Source organism: Rattus norvegicus, chromosome 9 (assembly GCF_036323735.1).
Source record: "Rattus norvegicus strain BN/NHsdMcwi chromosome 9, GRCr8, whole genome shotgun sequence".
NCBI classification, from domain to species: Eukaryota; Metazoa; Chordata; class Mammalia; order Rodentia; family Muridae; genus Rattus; species Rattus norvegicus.
Window position 1 is genome coordinate 99158634 of NC_086027.1, and position 17855 is coordinate 99176488.

General features: G+C 46.8%; 1 protein-coding gene across 27 annotated transcripts in view; it reads left to right on the top strand.

Annotated features, from left to right (window-relative positions):
• Positions 1-9172, top strand: part of Lrrfip1 (LRR binding FLII interacting protein 1) — a 128216-nt gene extending 119044 nt beyond the window's left edge. For all 27 annotated transcript variants that reach the window (XM_006245459.4, XM_039083994.1, XM_006245462.5 and 24 more), the window contains 5 exons: positions 1691-1740; positions 4012-4129; positions 4670-4749; positions 6398-6502; positions 8330-9172. In XM_006245459.4, the coding sequence (XP_006245521.1) occupies positions 1691-1740; positions 4012-4129; positions 4670-4749; positions 6398-6502; positions 8330-8440 (464 nt within the window). In that variant the 3' untranslated portion in view covers positions 8441-9172. The remainder of the gene's footprint in view (positions 1-1690; positions 1741-4011; positions 4130-4669; positions 4750-6397; positions 6503-8329) is intronic.
• The last annotated feature ends 8683 nt before the right edge of the window (positions 9173-17855 follow it).

Here is a 17855-nt window from a genome sequence, read left to right on the forward strand (position 1 = left end):
AAAGTACACGTCATGAACAAATCACTAAACTAGAGAAAGCCTCCTTTTGTCTATGAACGAAGGGAGTCCCACCTTTCAGAGGTGTGTGTGTGTGTGTGTGTGTGTGTGTGTGTGTGTGTGTACATGTGGGAGGGGGGTTGGTTGGCCTTGAGTGACCCTAGGATGGGGTTTCTAAGAAACCCAGACTTCTTCAAGATGCCCAAAGCAATCAGGAGCTTGGAGAATTCCAGCACTAGTTTGGGTACCTCAGGAATTTTCTTTTTTCTTTTTTTTTTCTTTTTTTTTTTTTTTCCGGAGCTGGGGACTGAACCCAGGGCCTTGCGCTTGCTAGGCAAGTGCTCTACCACTGAGCTAAATCCCCAACCCCACCTCAGGAATTTTCTAGAAGGTGCTAACTCCCTGCGTCCCATTTTGGCGTCTCAAAACTGTAGCAGAAAGTTTGCTAAAATTTAACATACTAAAAAAATAGATTTTTTTAAAAAAACCCTTTAATGATATAAAGATAACTTTAATATCCAGCCGACTAATTTTAACATGAGTCAGTTAAAGAACAACACTAAAGGTCAGAAAACTGTTCATTCTTGACAAGTGCCAGCTTAAGAGGTTTGGGGAGGAGGGTTAGCAAAGGCCGGTAACTTGGATTAGGATCCCTTAAATGAAAAGGAAGGTGAGTTTCACATGTGGGCATTTCCACACATGACTCATCCATTGGGAATGGGAGTCCTAGACCAGGTTTTAAGGGTTCTGCTGAGAGGTTCAAGTCCTGATCTGAAACGCCCACGGAGAGCAGTGGTCAGGGACACCCTAAGGCTGGGCTGTGATCCCTTAGGCATTAGGAGTGTCCCCTACCCATCACACTGGGCCTCCCCTTCATCTGAAGGCAAATGCAAGATGTCTGACCGTGGGGACCCTGGGCTGCGGACCAGCTTATAGCAGAGAAACTAAGTGGCAACGGTGTCTCCATAGGCATTCAGCCTCCCTGTCAGTATCCAACATCCTGATTTTTGCCTTTAGTTATGAAAATCCTCATTCAGCATCCGTTCTCCCCAAAGAACAGAGAGATTTGGGGGAGTGACTGACAGACACACACACACATATACACATAGGCATCCTTCTATAACACCTCTTGGAGGTATGAGGAATTCTAGGAATTAAAGCCATTACTGTGCTTTTCTTCAGAAGACAAAAAAAGTAACAGCATATTATAACTGGCTTAGTGGACATGTCATCATTGGCTCATGGTTTGTAAAGAGAGGTAAAACTCCGACATCGGCGGGTGCGTCTGTGTGAGCAAGAAGCAAGATAGCTAGGTGTGGAGTCTAAATTTGGAAAGAGCTCTCCTTGAGTCTTTGGCGCTCGCGAACAGCAACATTGCACATTGCTAAACCGTGAAGCCTGTGAGATCTTGTGTTGCAGCGTGTTTCCCCTAGCGTTCTTGCATGCTAGCCTAAATAGAAGAGTGGTCTGCTTGCATGAGCCGGAGGCTGCCCGGATGAGAAGCATGTCGGGAGGCTGGCACCACCCTTTGGCTGAGCTCCTCCCCGTCCTGTCTGTGGCCTCATTCATCGTGGTACGTGTTTAACCTACACTTCATCACTCATTCCACTAACCGGTCTGTCTGTTATTGTGTTAGTGACATGCTGTGAGGCCAGGATATAGACTCACCGATATGTCTTTCTGATTTCTTCAGATGTTAGGTTGAAAAAGCTCATTGATGAACGGGAATGTTTGTTGGAGCAGGTAACCATCTTTCTATTGTTTTACAACACTTCGGGCAGGGTACCTGAAACCACGCACCTCCTCCCAGCCTTCCTTCCTGCTCACTCTGGAGACCCCTAAATGTGTGCTTGAGAACAAGGCTGGCTTGATGATTCGATCCAAATAGAGCAGTATTGTCTCCCAAGGCTTAGGGAGGACTGGAAACCATGGGGCAGCATTTGGGACATTCCACGTGCATTGTTGCATCAGGGGAACGTTGCTGCAGAGGGTGGAGATGCTCCATTGAGAGACAGGATGTGACCTGAACGTCCACTTGTACCTGTGCATGGGCTTTCTGCAGCAGGCATTTCTTTCAATAACTGATCAAATTGGTTTTAATTATCATTTTTTTCTCAGTTTTTGAGAATTTCACACATGTATGCAAGGAAATAAGATCATAGCCACCTCCCATTTCCCTCCTTCAACTCCACCCACATCCCACCAACATGTCCTCTCTGAACTTTATGTTTTCCCTGCCCCAGTGATGCACTAAGGTCAATTAGTGGCTGCCTTTATGTGCATGAAGGTGCCATCCATTGGACCATAGGAATCCTAGCGGTGGACAGCCTAACGAAAGGGCTCTCCCCCAGCAGCTATCAAGAAGTCCCAATAGGTCCTCAATGAGGTGTGGGGCCTAGAGAGCACCTTCCTCTGCCTATGCTGAAATCCTGACTGGCTTGATCTTGTGCAGGCAACCCAGCTGCTCTGAGTTCACGCGTGAGAGAGCTATCTATCTCATGTCCAGAAGACAGCGTCTCATGTGCTTCTACCCCCATAGTCCAATTCTTACATTCTTTCCACCTCCTCTCTGGAACATTCCCTGTGCTCTGGGAGTGGCCGGTTATAAAGATGTCCCATTTCAGGCTGAGCTCTCCATCTCAGCACTTTGACCAACTCTGGGTCTACACTGAAGGCCGCTACAGCAAAGAGATGCTTCTCTGACCAACTTTGAGCGGAGCCCCAGGACTCTAAGTATAAACAAACATTTATAAGACAGCATTGTTTAAACCATGACTTATCTCTGTCCTCCCCCTCTCTGACTTCAGGAAATGCCGAAGGGCTCAGTTTCATCTTTCTTGTCTGTGGGATAGTTAAAAATCATTCCTTAGCCTCTTCCCTGGGGAACCAGTTCCTCCAACATTGCCTGTATAGCACATGGCTTTGCTCACCTTTTACAGCCGTTAGCCTTTCAGAATCAGATTAAACTGTCAGTTGCTCTTCTGACCCCATAGGACAGAAGAATCCTGTAAGGCCCCTTCCTTAAAGGTTGACCAGTGTCTCCAGGCCAATATGCAGCTTGACCAGGTTCTATGAGAAGCATACAGTTATATTGGGGACTTTATTCCCATATTCTGCTGGCACCCAGGGGTCCCTTTTATATCTTTATAAATAAGCAAAGATCAGGATCATGAAGAGTTACCAACTCTTAAATCATCACTCCAAGGTTTTGGGGAGTTTTTGTTTGTTTGTTTTTGTTTTGTTTTTCAGGTTTTTTGTTTGGTTTTTTGTTTTTTGTTTGTTTGGTGCAGTCTACTTCTGAGTCCCAGAAGAATTTCAGCCTTAGAGATTACTGTTCACAGAGGCTGCGGAGATAGCTCAATTAGTAAAAGTGTTTTCAGAACAAGCACGAGGACCTGAGTTCGAATCCTCAGCACCCACTTAAAGCTGGATGTGCTCACACACACCTATAATCCCAGTGCTGGGGAAGTGGAGACAGGTGGATTCCTGGAGCTAATTGACCACCAGCCTCCCTGAGTGGATAAGCTAGGTTCAATAAGACCCTGCCTCAAAAAGCGCGGGGGGTGGGGACACGACAACACACACGTAATAGCCATACACACTCAATGCTAATCTCTGGCTTCCATATGCACACACCTACATACACAAACACTCATACACATACATACAATGTACACAAGAATTACTGTCCACTAGGTTACGAAAGAATCCATGCCTGAAGTTATAAAGTCTTTGTCCCACCTACTCCCTTCTGAGATGAGCTCTGGTCCTCAGAAACTTTTTTGATAGTTTATTTGGATTGGCCTTTAATAAAGAGTCTCCCTCTAGCCAGTGGAGCACAGGCTAGACTGTAACCTTTCCATGGCATTCTCCCATCTACTCCTGTGACCCCTGCCTCCAACACCCCAGGGTCGTAGCCTGACGTATTTATTCTGGCTACGACAGGCTCTAAATTCAGCTTTTCAGTTTCCTTTGGAAGAAAGAAAACAATATGTCTTACTGGGGCGTTTTCAGGTTAAGAAGCTCAAAGGGCAGCTGGAAGGAAGACAGAAGAACAGCAGGCCAGACCTTCTGAGATCAGAGGACAGTATCTTGGAGAATGGGACTGACGTGCACGTCATGGATCTACAGAGTAAGTGTTGATCCCTGTGTGGAGACACACGCTTTGTGTGTGCCAATTGTAAATGCTTGTGGTAAAGGATACCCGGCATTCCCTCCTGTCCCAGCATTCCCTCCTGTCCCCAGCATTCCCTCCTGTCCCCTGAAAGCTCCTGGGAGCCACAGCACAAAGACTTTTTTTGTGAGTAAAGCAAAGGGAGCAGAAGCTGGATGGAGCGGGTGTCCCAGAATCCACAAGTGGGTGTGGACAGCAACACATTTGCTTTGCCTCATGTGATAGGCACCTTTTATGCTAGTCAACAAAACAGACTTATGGGAGATGAGATTATGCTCAGCCCCTCTCTATCTCTTTCTCACTTCTCCGGGGGTTCCTTCTTACCATGGTCTTCTACGTGCACATAAGAGGTACGGCCATGTCCCCAGCCAAGGCCCAGAGACGGCATGCCCTGTATGATTCTGTGGAGGCTAAGACATGTGAGAGGATGATTCCTAGGAACAGAATGTTCTAGAGCCTGAGAACTTAACCTGTGTCCCTTTCTTTGTCGCCCTTCAGGAGATGCCAACAGACAGATCAGCGACCTCAAATTTAAACTTGCAAAATCTGAGCAAGAGATTGCTGCCTTAGAACAAAATGTATGTTGACGGTCCACAGTCCTGGGTGTCTGTAGATGGATGCAGGGCTGAGTGGAGTCTGAATGGCTGAGGGCCAAAAGCAACAGAGCAGCGGTCCTCAACCTTCCTAACACTGCGACACTTTTATACAGCTCATCATGTTGTGGTGACCCTCCAGCCATAAAATTATTTTCATTGTATTTCACAACTGTAATTTTGCTACTGTTATGAATCTTAATGTAAATATCTGATATTCAGTATATCTGATATGCAATCCCTGTGAAAGGGTCCTTCAACACCCTAGAGGTCATGACCCACAGGGTGAGAATCTCTTCAAGAGACTTTGAGAGTCAAATGAGGTTCTAGGGAGGCAGGAGGATGAACCTTAGTTCAGATCCCCGGCTCCCATGTTAAGAGTCGGGTATGACACAGCATGTTGGTAGTCCTTGCCTGGATGGTGAAGACAGAAGGATCCCTTGGGTTTGCTGGCCAGCCAGGCTACCAAATCCATGAAGTTCAGACTCGGTGAGGGACTTTATCTCAAACATAAGACAGAGAACACATAAGGGGGACACCTGATCGCCCTCTGGCCCTCACACATACCCACAGGTCCTGAGGATGTGGGTTAAGGCAGCAAATCTCTTAAGGCATTTATCTACTTTAGTCTTTTGTTTTTGAGAGAGGGTCTCAATGTGACCCAGGCTGGCCTCAAAGTCACTATGTGGCCAAGGGTGACCTCGAACTCCTGATCCCCCTGCCTCTGCTTCCCAAGTGCTGAGATTACAAGAGAATCCCCATGCCTGTTCAAGACACTTCTTACAGAGGGTTGGGAGGGAAACCTCAGGAGAAGCTGTTCATTAGACTCTCAGTTGTCACAGTGGTACTCCTGTTTTATAAATGGCTAGAATAGCAAAACAGGCCATGTCCATGTGGCTTGTAAGTGTTTCAGACTTTATTGTTTATTTTATGTGGGGGTATGGCTCGGTCTGTAAAGTGCTTGCAAGGCGGCCTGCGTTGGATCCTCAGAACCCACATGAAAGGTTAAACAGAATGGTAAGCGCGCACTAGTCCCTGCCAGTGCTTGCTAGCCAGAAACAAAGGGCGATGCTATGTATTCAGGCTGATCTTGAGTTTTGATACTCCTGCCTCTGCATCCCAAGGGTTGAGATGTAGACACACAACCTTACATCCAGCTATGGACGCACCCTCCTCACATCCAGCTATGGACACACACCTCACATACCCATGAAGCCTCCCTCCTCTCTTACACTGTCATTACTGACCTTCTACAGCAGCAGCCTAGAAGGTGAGCTGTGGTCCTGCCAGCCTCATTCTGCCTTCCATTCTGCCTAGGCCGGTGAGCGCAGGCCAGAGGGCTGTCGAGATCTTACCCTCGCACCCAGCTTTTTATTTGAGTTCTGAGATTTAAACTCAGGTTCTTTTGCAAGCACTTTCAAGTCACACAAGAGGGTTATGGGGGCACTTGCTGTCAGGATGGGGTCACTTAGAAATGCTGCCAGACAGCTTGGTCAGCTAGAGCTGAAGTAACATCCAAAATGCCAAACTGTGACCCACAGAGCATATTTTCAGTTTCATTAAGTCGCATCCCTTGATCGCAAATGCAGTAAAGCGAATGATTTTGCGTCAGCGACTTTCTCCTTCCTTTCAGGTAATAAGGTTAGAGAGCCAAGTAACGCGCTACAGATCAGCTGCCGAAAACGCAGAAAAAATAGAAGACGAACTAAAGGCGGAAAAACGGAAGCTCCAAAGAGAGGTGAGCGTCCTGGGCCCTGCTTCTACTCCTTTGGAAACTGGATGTTTTACTTTCCTGAAGAGGTCTGGCTAAGTTGCTCCCTTGGAAAATACAGCATCTGCTTGGCATGTGTCGGCGTGCTGGAGTGCAGTCGCAGTTAATGCGTGAATCATTTCGATATATATTATAAAACAAAGCCTTCCATGTTCCATCCCCTGACAGCTGACTTGTGTCCAGTCTTTGATCATTGCTCTCCCCACTCACCAGACAGCCAACCGCCATCCCCATGGTTTCTCCCTGTACAAGTTCAGTGTTTCTCGGGAGGTTGCCTGTGAGCCTGAGGAACGAGGTAGGAGCTGGACTCATGTCTTAGAACTCCCTCCACCTGCCTGGGGCTGGTGTAGAAAGCAGAGAGAGCCATGGGGTGTGCCCTGTCAACTGACAGCTCCTCTGGTACTCCCTCCCTAGGGCCAGCCCTCTGCCCTGCTGTCTGCTGACCTGGGAGCAACCTCTCACATGGCTGCCTATGTGGCACACAAGCCCGCTGCCCCTGGCTCTAGGCCCAGACTGTTAGAGGCTCTGACATTCAAGCTTTAATTTCCAGCAGCAGAGACCTTAGCCTGGTGCCCCACACCAGCAAGTTACCTTCTCTAACTGGTCCAGGCTCTGCTCCATTAGTAGTTGCTGACTCACTACACTCATTTCTGAGCCCGTCAAGATCCGCAGGCTAGGGCAGGTCTGGAGTCCTTCCAGATGAGGAGCATCTCCTAGTTAAGAAGCCAGAACTGAAGTGAGTCATGTTTTGTTATTCAATTAAGAAACACACACGGATCCCAAGTGGTCAGCCTGGAAGGCAGCCCGTGAATCTCTCTTCATCTCTAACTGGGCCCACTAGCCAGAGATGATCTAAGGCTGCTCCGTCAACACTGCTCACCCACTTGCTATTGAAGAGGGAGGGGCCCTCAGGCTCTTTCCCATCTTGCTGCCCCCGTGACTGGAGTGTGGTGTTGTCTGTGAATGCTAATTCTGTCCATCCCTTCCACCCACTACCAACCAACAGTTACTTAAGAGGGGTGGGGAAGAGAAGAATATATAGGGTATACTTCTGTTATTTGGTTCATTTCTTTGGTTCAAACCATTCATAAAACTAATCAAAATACTCTTCTGGGAGCTTGGGATCCAGGTCAGGGGCACAGTGCACGCTGAACACACACACCCATAGTCCTATGTTCAAATCTCAGCACCAGCCTTTTCTTAGAATGTTTAGAAGAACATTCTAGCATTCGACATTTATTGTAAATCATTTGAATTTATTTTACATTCTGAATAGTAAATACACTTTTCCTTTAACAGTAAAAAGAGGGACAGGAAGGCAGGAAGGAAGGAAGGAAGGAAAGAAGGAAGGAAGGAAGGAGACAAATATATACAGGCTGGAGAGATGGCTCTACGATTAGGAGTGCCGGCTGCTCTTGCAGAGGACCCACGTTCAGCTCCCTGCACCCACATTGCAGCTCACAGATGTCTAACTCCACTTTCAGGGATTCTGGTGCTAGCCTCTCACTTCCTTAGGTACCTGTGTGTGTGTGGTGCACAGACATAAATATATAAATAGAATAAAATAAAAGAAAAAATGAAAGAAATAAAATAACTTTCATAAAGAGGTAACCAAATAATTTTAAAAGGAAAAAGAATAAAAAAAAATATGCACGTACACGTTTTTTTAGGATTCCAGTATGGCTGGGCTTTAGTAGTGCTTTCTAGCAGGGCTAAACTCTTAGCCATGCAGAACCCTGCCGTGTTGGGAGGAAGCAAGGTCCCCAAGCTCACCACCTTCTCTCCTTCTTCCAGCTTCGCTCCGCACTGGACAAAACAGAAGAGCTTGAGGTGAGCAACGGCCACCTAGTAAAGCGACTGGAAAAGATGAAAGCCAACCGCAGCGCACTCTTGTCCCAGCAATAAATACAAGCAGCAAGGGGGCACCTCTCTGGGGACTCAGAGGCCCGGCATGGTTTCCTGAGCTTTTATCTGTACCGTTGGGAGCATTACGTCTTTCCCTGCCTCTGAGGGAAGAAATGCTCCCATGCAAGGGTCACCCGAGGAGCCCGGCAGCACCAGATCCTCTGTCTGCAGACCCTCGCCCTGGCTGGGATGATGCTCGGAGCCTGCAGGTTTCTTCATAAGCACACTGGGTCTCATGAGAGCTCTGGACTTGACGCACAGGGGCCTCTTAACGCCACCAACAGGGGGTGATTGAGGTTAAGGTGGGACTTGATTTTTCTTTTGTGTCTTGCTGAAGGTTACGGGAAAATGTTCCAGTGTTGGGGACGATCGCGGTGGAACCTACAGTCCCAATGACTCCAGTAGTGTCTCTTAGTCTCTGCTTCCCATACACAAAACACTGTGGAACCACAAGCCATTACCAAGCAAAGCTCCTCCTTTGGGGACGAGGCGATGGTCTAGACGTAAAGTGACCTTAAGAAGACTCTTTACAGGCAACAAATGAAGCTTTTCTAAGGGACTTTTGCACCGGTTCAGTTCTTAAGACTACTTTTCCCAGGGTCATTAGGCGGTAGCTTCACCGAAAACAACAGCTTTTCATTTGCATTACTTAATCCTTATATTTGGAACTGAAGTTGTTAACTTCTTTTAAAGAATGTACTGCTAGAAAAAAAAAACATTTTAAAAACGAAACGTTAAAGAGAGCTGTGTGATTTAAAAAAAAAAAAGATTTACATGCATGAATGTTTGCCTGCGTGTATGTATGCGCACCACCATGTGTGCAGTGCCAGGAGAGGCCAGAAGAGGGCGCTGGATCCCAGGACTGGATTTACAGACGGTGGTGAGTCCCCAGAATTAAACCCAGGTCCTGCAGCCCGTGCTCTGAACCACCGAGCCATCTCTTCTATCCCCGAAGCCATGTGTTTTTAGTTTTACCCACTGAGAAAGATCATGAGTTATTTGTGGTTGTGTATTAGGAGTCATCTTTTGATTTTCATTTTTTAGTTCAGCATGCGTGGGTGCGTGCGTACGTGCGTGCGTGGGTGCGTGCGTGCGTGAATCATGGGCATTAAGATCCGTCATCAGGCATTGGCGTTAGTCACCCTTATATGCAGATCCGTCTCACTGGCTCTTTTTAAACATATCGCATAAATTTATGGTTTTTTTCTTTCTTTTTTATTTTATTTTTTTTTTCGGAGCTGGGGACCAAACTCAGGGCCTTGCGCCTTGCGCTTGCTAGGCAAGCGCTCTACCACTGAGCTAAATCCCCAACCCCTTTCTTTTTTTTTTAAAGCAGATTCAGACCCTGCGCATTGGGGAAATAAAGGACACTGAAGGGGTTAGAAAGGTAGACTTACAGGACCCCAGGGCACAGAGCGAGTTGACGTCTTGCTGATTTTCAGTATCCCTGTGTGTATGTCATGTTTCAAATAGGGCTGGTGTGGCAGGCCAGCCTCTGACTGTGATTGTGAGCGAGAACTGAATCAGCAGTGTCAGGAGATGCTGGGCGAGGCGTGAATTCCGGGAGTTATCAAACGCTAGTTAAAGTGCTAGAGGTCATGGGTCCATACCCTGGCCTGTGTAGACCCAGAGAATTCAAAGCAGTGTTTCACTGGCTCCCTGTTAATCCTATGCTTCCTTTCTCCTTCCGTTTGCCATCCACTCACAGGGGATAAGCACTAAGGAGGAATCTGTGGGTCAGGACAGGGAGCAGAGTTTGCATGGGGGAGGAATGATGGGTGACCTTCACTGCATACCCCACTCACTGTGAGGGAGGGAAGGAGGAAGGAAACTCGGCAGAAGTGGGACTGTGACAGCTCAGGTGGAAAGGTATCCTGGCAGTCGGGAGCCAAGGAATGCCTCATGGTCACATCACACAGCAAAACCTCACACAAAAGATTCACTGGGAGAGAGAAACCCAGGAGGGTGACTGCCTCTGCTTCTGGTGACAAACAGCAAAAAAATAGCAGAAGACAGGGGGTTATATAGGATTTCTTGGTGGGGGGCTTTCCAGGGTGAGGATTGGTGGGATTTCAAGTCCTGAGCTTGGCCTTTGTACTCTATAGGGTGGGGTCTGGGTCAGGCCATTACACCTGGCAGTTGGAGCTCCTCAGGGGAGGGGCCTGGCCACTTGGGCCTTGAGGGACTTTAAGTCTCTCTGGGAGGCAGTCCTGACCCTTCCGGGCCAGCCAGCCTGCAGTAAAGCAGTGTGTGTTTTACTGTCTTACCCTTGTGGGTTCGCCCACGCTGCCTTAGTAAGTGTGTTTAACCAGTAAAAGGTCTGGATCAGTCATAAAGTGCTGGTGATCGCAAACCCTCCTGCGGCACCTGGACACAAAATCCAACGTATTTCTTTATCTTTCTCGTTTAATTTCTATAATAACATTATGCAGTGACTATCATTGCAGAAACTCAGGAGTCTACATCACACCCAGAGGAACCCAGAACACAATTTCAAAATGTATCCTGTAGAAAGGTTTTCCTTCCCGGGGAGCTCTTGGAGGATTGGTGCTGGCTTCTTTCTTCCCTGAGACCCAGCCTTTTCCCACCTGGGCTCTGTTCACAAGCTGGCGCATGCTTACTCACTGAGGTACATATCCCAGACACTACAGAGTGTTGAGCCGTGCCCTGGGTGTCCTCAGAGGCTACTGGACTGCACCCGAAATCGCTACTGCCACTGGGAACCAACGCTGTAAACTGAATTTTAAACACTGAGAGCGGGGGCTGGAGAGATGGCTCAGTGGTTAAGAGCACTCACTGACTGCTCTTCCAGAGGTCCTGAGTTCAATTCCCAGCAACCACATGGTGGCTCACAACCATCTGTAATGGGATCTGATGCCCTCCTCTGGTGTGTCTGAAGACAGCAATACTGTACTCACACATAAAAAAAAAAAAAAAATCTTTAAAAAAAAAGTTGAGAGCGATAGTTGAAATCCTGGGCCAGAACCACTGTTTTGTTTTGTTTTTCTTTTTTTACAAATTTTATTGACCTATAGAAGTAAAATCGCTTTAGGTCAGAGTAGCCTATTCAAAAGCAAAAGTAGAGTCAGGCGTGGTGGCCACACCTTCAATCCCAGGACTCCGGAGACAGAGGCAGATAGATCTCTGAGTTCAAGGCCAGCCTGTATACAGAGTGAGTCCAGGACAGCCAGGGCTACACAGAGAAATTGCCTCAAAAACTTAAAATTAAAATTAAAAAAAAAAAAACCTAACCCAATTCAGACTGTACTGAGATGGCATTTTCTACTGCATTTCACTAATAGCTAAGATGTCACCCAGGAATCTACTCTGGGCCTGGGGCCACGGCTCCGTGTGTAAAGTGCCTGATGCACAAGCATTTGTGCCTACGTTCAGATCCCAGTACCGTCATAAGCTGGGCATACCGGCATGTGTGCCAATAGCCCCAACGCTGGGGACAGGTAGTACCACAGGCCACCCTTTCGGGTGGCATAGTTTTAGGGCAGCAGAAAGGAGGAGGAGGTTCAGAACCAGGACCATGTGGAGCTTCAGGTGAGCACTTCCTAAGTTCCCAAAGCTTCCTATACTACGGTTAGCCTGGTTAGCCTTCCGGTTTGTCTTTAATTCTCCCCTCTGCATCTGGATTCACTACCTCCTCCCGGGACCAGCAGAGGTCGTCAAACTTCCAAGAGAAGCTCCTATGCCCCACCCTAATCTGAACAAAGCCTGGCCAGGTCAGTTGTGATGGGCTCTCTCTGCTTCTCTCCTGTACCCAGCTGCCAGCATGGTGAGGAGGGAGAAGCCACCTCTATCTTACTACACTGACCTGTTTGAATTTTCTTAACCTGCCATGGTGTGGAGGTTGGCAGCTTCTAAGAACACAGGTTTACCCTCCATAGTTTTGCTAAATATTTTTGTGACATATTTCCATGACTAAAGCTTCATATCACACCCCCACCACATTTTTTTTTCAAACTTTGGATCTAATGTCTTTCCAATGCCATAAAAATGCATTGTTCCTCCTCTCACAGACCATTTGGGTGATGTGAGATGACTGTGACAAAAGAAGCTGGCTTTGCAGTGAATAGCCTTATTGGGACACCAGTGGAAGGGGAAGCCCTTGGTCCTGCCAAAATTGGACCCCCAGTGTTGGGGATTGTTGGGGGGTTATTGGGTGGAGGATGGGGAGGGGAACACCCATATAGAAGGGGAGAGGGAGGGATTAGGGGGCTGATGGACAGGAAACTGGTAAAGGGAATAACATTTGAAATGTAAATAAGAAATACTCGATTTAATAAAAATTGAAGAAAAATAAATAAATTAAAAAATGGTAACATTAAAAAAAGAAGAAGAAGAAAAAGCTGGCTTTGTTTCTCACACCTTAGAATAGCCTGGAAAGTCACCTCAAGAGTCAACAGAGCTGGAATTTAGCAAGGAAACATGGCAGTGGGTACACACATGAGTCCTTATGGTAGGGGCTCACTATAAGTTATAGTTACAACAGGGAGGGCAAACTTGAGAACTAAGGGGGCATGGAGATTGGAGGTGAACGGATCAGCTGAGCACACTAAAGCTGATCTCAGAGAAGAGAGCTGCTTCCTGAGGGACCACTGAGGATGCCCAGTCAGGAAGAGCATCCTGGGAACCACTGAGGATGCCAGTCAGGGAGGAGCATCCCAGGGACCACTGAGGATGCCCAGTCAGGAAAGAGCACCCTGGGGACCACTGAGGATGTCCAGTCAGGGAGGAGCACCCTGGCGACCACTGAGGATGTCCAGTCAGGGAGGAGCACCCTGGGGACCACTGAGGATGTCCAGTCAGGGAGGAGCATCCTGGGGACCACTGAGGATGTCCAGTCAGAAGGAGGTCATTAGCAGAGCTGACTCCTGCAAGCAACAGAGGTTTGTATGCTCACTACAGTGTGCATGAAGGTGCCAGAGGACAGACAACCCTGTGTGTCATCCCTCAGGAATACTACCTTTCCCTTGAGATGTGGTCCCTTACTGGCTTGGCGCTCACCATGTAGAGTAGGCTGGTTCATTATAGAGCCCAGGGATCCACCTGTTCACACACACACACATACACACACACACACACACACACACACACACGGCACTGGAATTACAAACACATGCCACTGAATCTGGTTTTTTTTACATGGGTTCTGGGGATAAAACTCACATACTCATGCTTGCAACACAAGCACTTTACTGAGTCAGTGAACAGTTTACAATCCCTAACTGTGATTTTTAAAAATACAGTTAATAACTACTACTATCAAGGGCATAGACCTAAGGTCCCTTACACACTGCTGATACAAATATAGTTAGTCACTGTAAAAGCTAGTATGGAGGGTTCTCAAAAAACCAACAACAGATCTTCCCCATGATCCAGCTGTAGCCTTCCTGGGTGTTTACCTGAAGGCCTTTATATCAGCACATCACAGAGACAAATGAACATCTGCTGGGGATTGGCCTGGGTGTGCTTACTGTGTGTTCAGATGCAGATTTCTGTGCCCCAGGATCTGGTTTCTATACCCAGACTACAGTCTGGATGCTGGCACGGTCAAGCATCTCCAATCCCAATGTTATATAAAATTGTTTTCTATCATCTCTGATTGGCCAATAAATAGCTGATTCAGCCTATGACTGGGCAGCGAGATAAGAAGGCTGGACTTCTGATCCCAGCCAGAGGTCCCAGGGAGAGAGAGAGAGGGGTGAGGAGAGGAGAGGAGAGGAGAGGAGAGGAGAGGAGAGGAGAGGAGAGGAGAGGAGAGAAGGTATGGAGACTACAGTGGGAGCAGGAGGCTTTACCATGAGGTCCTGATGAGAGAGTCGCCATGACAACACACATAGAGCAGAGCAGAGCAAGCCAGGACCAGTCTCATGTTGAAGACCTGCCTGAGAAGTAGGCAGCTTAGCTCAGAACCCGCCCAACAAAATAAAAATATAAGGTCTCTGTGTCTTTATACAAGAGCTAAAACAGGCTAAAGAGGTCTTCGAAATGCCTTGAAGTTAATTGGGAGCAAAAGGAGCTAAGAAAACCCCCTAAAGAATTCCAGATACAGGGGTTGGGGATTTGGCTCAGTGGCAGAGCGCTTGCCTAGGAAGCGCAAGGCCCTGGGTTCGGTCCCCAGCTCCAAAAAGAAAGAACCAAAAAAAAAAAAAAAAGAATTCCAGATACATACATCACTTTTTACAGCAGCAGAGCCGTGCAATCGACCTAAGTGTCCAGCAGCAGAGGAGTCGTTGAGGAGCTGCATGCACACAATGGGATTCTCTTCCTTAAGAGAAGCAGGGTCACCTCATCTCAAGGATAATGGATACAGTGGAGATAAGTCAACCAAACCAAACTTAGAAAGACAAATACTATGTGTTTTCTCTCACTGGTAGCTCCTGGAGTTTATATAGATGCAGAAAATTGTATATGACATCGAAGTAGAAGTCAAAATGCCATGGGGAACAAGGGGACTAGTGGGAGGGGAGGGCATGCATACAAAAGCATACATAGTTACACAACTATTTGTGATCTGAAAAGTCAACACGCATTGCCATATGAATTCTCATCGACATTCAAATTGACCAGGTGTAAACAAACATATTGGCACTTCAAATTTAGTTCATTCATATCTAATGTGACAGCAGAGAACACTCACGGTCTTTTTATCGTCATCGTCATTGTCATCGTCATCGTCATCACTATTATTTGATTATTGAATGTTTGTCAAGCATGTCTTTGTTTCAAGGAAATCTTGACCTGAGTTAACCAACAGGAATCCTCAATACAAGTCTATAGCACTCAGTGACGAGAGCCAAGACACACAAACAGACAATGCTTTTATTCTCTGTCTCAGTCACTTCATAAACAGGTGACCCACAGCATCTGTGTGCTTTCTCAACCATTTTAACAACTGCGTCCATGCATCCTTTCCATAGAGACTTCTTCAGAAAGCCAAGCACAAATATTTGCAATACACAGTGAAGGGCTCTGGCCAGCCCGAGCACGGCAAACACGGCTCTGGCAGGCCTTGCCCTTCTCCCCCGTTCTCACTAAAAACATTGGATTACATTCCTAATGCTTGCCACCAAGGTCTAGTCCCTTATCTGGCCACTTCTTCCTCCTGACACTGATCACCAAGGTCCACCTATCAAAAGCGTTGAAGTCCAGCAATCAAAAGTCCTCTTTGGCTCACCTAATTAACAGGCCCAATTCAAATTAAACACCTCATCCTAACCCCAGGTTTTTGCTTTATAAACTTCATTTGCCTAGGGCCATGCTTGTCTCCTCTCTATCTAGAGGCAGTCCTTTGTTCCCCAGGACAAATGCCCCTCCCCCCTCCCTTGTCCTCTATCTCTTATTCCCTGTTATGCTGAGAACCTGGTCTTGGGAGTCCTGAGCTGATGCTAATCCTTTCACATCATATGGTCAAATGACTCAATAAGGAAACATCAGTTTCTCCTTTTGTGGGAGGTGGGATGGGGGGTCAGGGAGAGTTGGAGGGAGGATTTGAGACAGGTTTTCATGTGTAGCCTTGGCTGTCCTAGAACTCACTCTGTAGACCAGGCAGCACTTTGACTGCCTCTGTCTCGTGAGTGCTTGGATCAAAAGTAGGCACCACCACCACCCAGCTTTCTTAATTTTTCTTTTGTTGTTTTTGTTGTTTTAATTCTCCATTCCTGGAGCCCCACCTCATGACAGACATTAATGGTCATATCTAGTTCTACCTCTAACTGAAATGTACTAACACACACAATAGATTTATAGAGAGCCATAGCCTGAGTCCATTCTTTTAGGTTGAGCTGACACTTCTTTATAAGTGTTTGAAAGTGTGGAATCCCTTTGAAATAACGGATCTAAACTGTCTATTGGGTTGTCTCTCTGTCAAGTGGCTCACTTAAAACTAAAGAAAAGCAATTTTCACTGAAAACCATTTCAGACAACCGATCTTCCATATGCTCAGAAGTTCAGTGGAATATCTCAGTCTTTTGTAATTTCCCAACAAACATTTTTCACAGCTGAAGTGATTTCTAGCCTTTCCAGCTCCAGTTGTTTTATGTTTGGCAACTTTCTGAGCCATTTTATGGCTCCCTAAAGCTACAAAGCACAAGTCCTGTAAAGTGTCATTTACAAAGCTGAGCTAGGCCACGTGGCACAGGCCTGTCAAATAGCTACCTGGGAGGCTAAGGGAGGACTGGAAGTTCAGATTGTTAGGGGTAAAGATCTTTGCCACCCAAGTCTGATGATCTGAATTTATTCAGTGGGACCCTGTCTGAGTTATGGTTTCACTGCTGTGTGGAGACACCATCACCAAGGCAACTCTTATAAAAGGAAACATTTAATCGGGGCTGGCTTACAGTTTCAGAGGTTCAGTCCGTTATCATCATGGTGGGAAGCATGGTAATGTGTAGGCAGACATGGTGCTGGAGGAGCCAAGAGTTCTACATGCTGATCCAATGGCAGCCAGAAAGAGACTCTTCTACAGGCAGCCAGGAGCAGGCGCGCGTTCCAAATTGGGTGGAGCTTGAGCATAAAGACCTCAAAGCTTACCCCAAAGGTGGCACATATTTTCTAACAAGGCCACACCTCCTAATAATGCCACTCCCCATGGCCAAGCATTCAAACACATATATCTACGGGGGCAAACTTATTCAAACCACCATAGATCCACTCCTAGAAGTTGTTTTCTGATATCCACAAGTGTTATGTTGTACACACACACACACACACACACACACACACACTTTTTAAAAAATAATTTTGAGGTCTACCTATTGCACTTTGTGAGACCTTGTCTCACAATAAAAAGGTCAGGCATGCTAAGAGATATCACCCCCATATTTGGACAGGTGGATCTCTATGAGTCTGAGGCCAACCTGGTTTACATGGGGAGAACCAGGAGAGCCAAGGCAAGACAGAGAGAACCCAGCATAAAAACAAAGTCAATCAGGCAGGTGGTGGCAGGGCAGGCCTTTGATAACAGCACTGGGGAGGTAGAGACAGGCAGATTTCCAAGTTCTAGCCCAGTCTAGTCAACAAAGCAAGTTAACCAGGATAGCCAGGGCTACACAGAGAAATCCTGTCTGGAAAAACAAGCCAACCAAGCAAAAAAAAATTAATCAAAAACACAGAATGCTAAGTAGTAAAGCTCTTGTCTGGTATATAGAGACCCTACATTCTTTTTTCTGTATTGTCCCCAAAATATTTTTTTCTCTTGCCAGACAGTTTAATTCTGAGCTCAGCTAACCACATTTTGTCTGTTCTGTTTGGACTACTGTGAGGAAATCACAGTAAGTTCACAGTGTGAGTTATTTATTGCTAGGTAGCAAGTTAACCCAATACAACACATAACTTATCTCACAGCTTCTGTGGTGTCAGGAGCCTGAGGGTGACATCGCTGGATAGTTCTGCTTCAGGATCC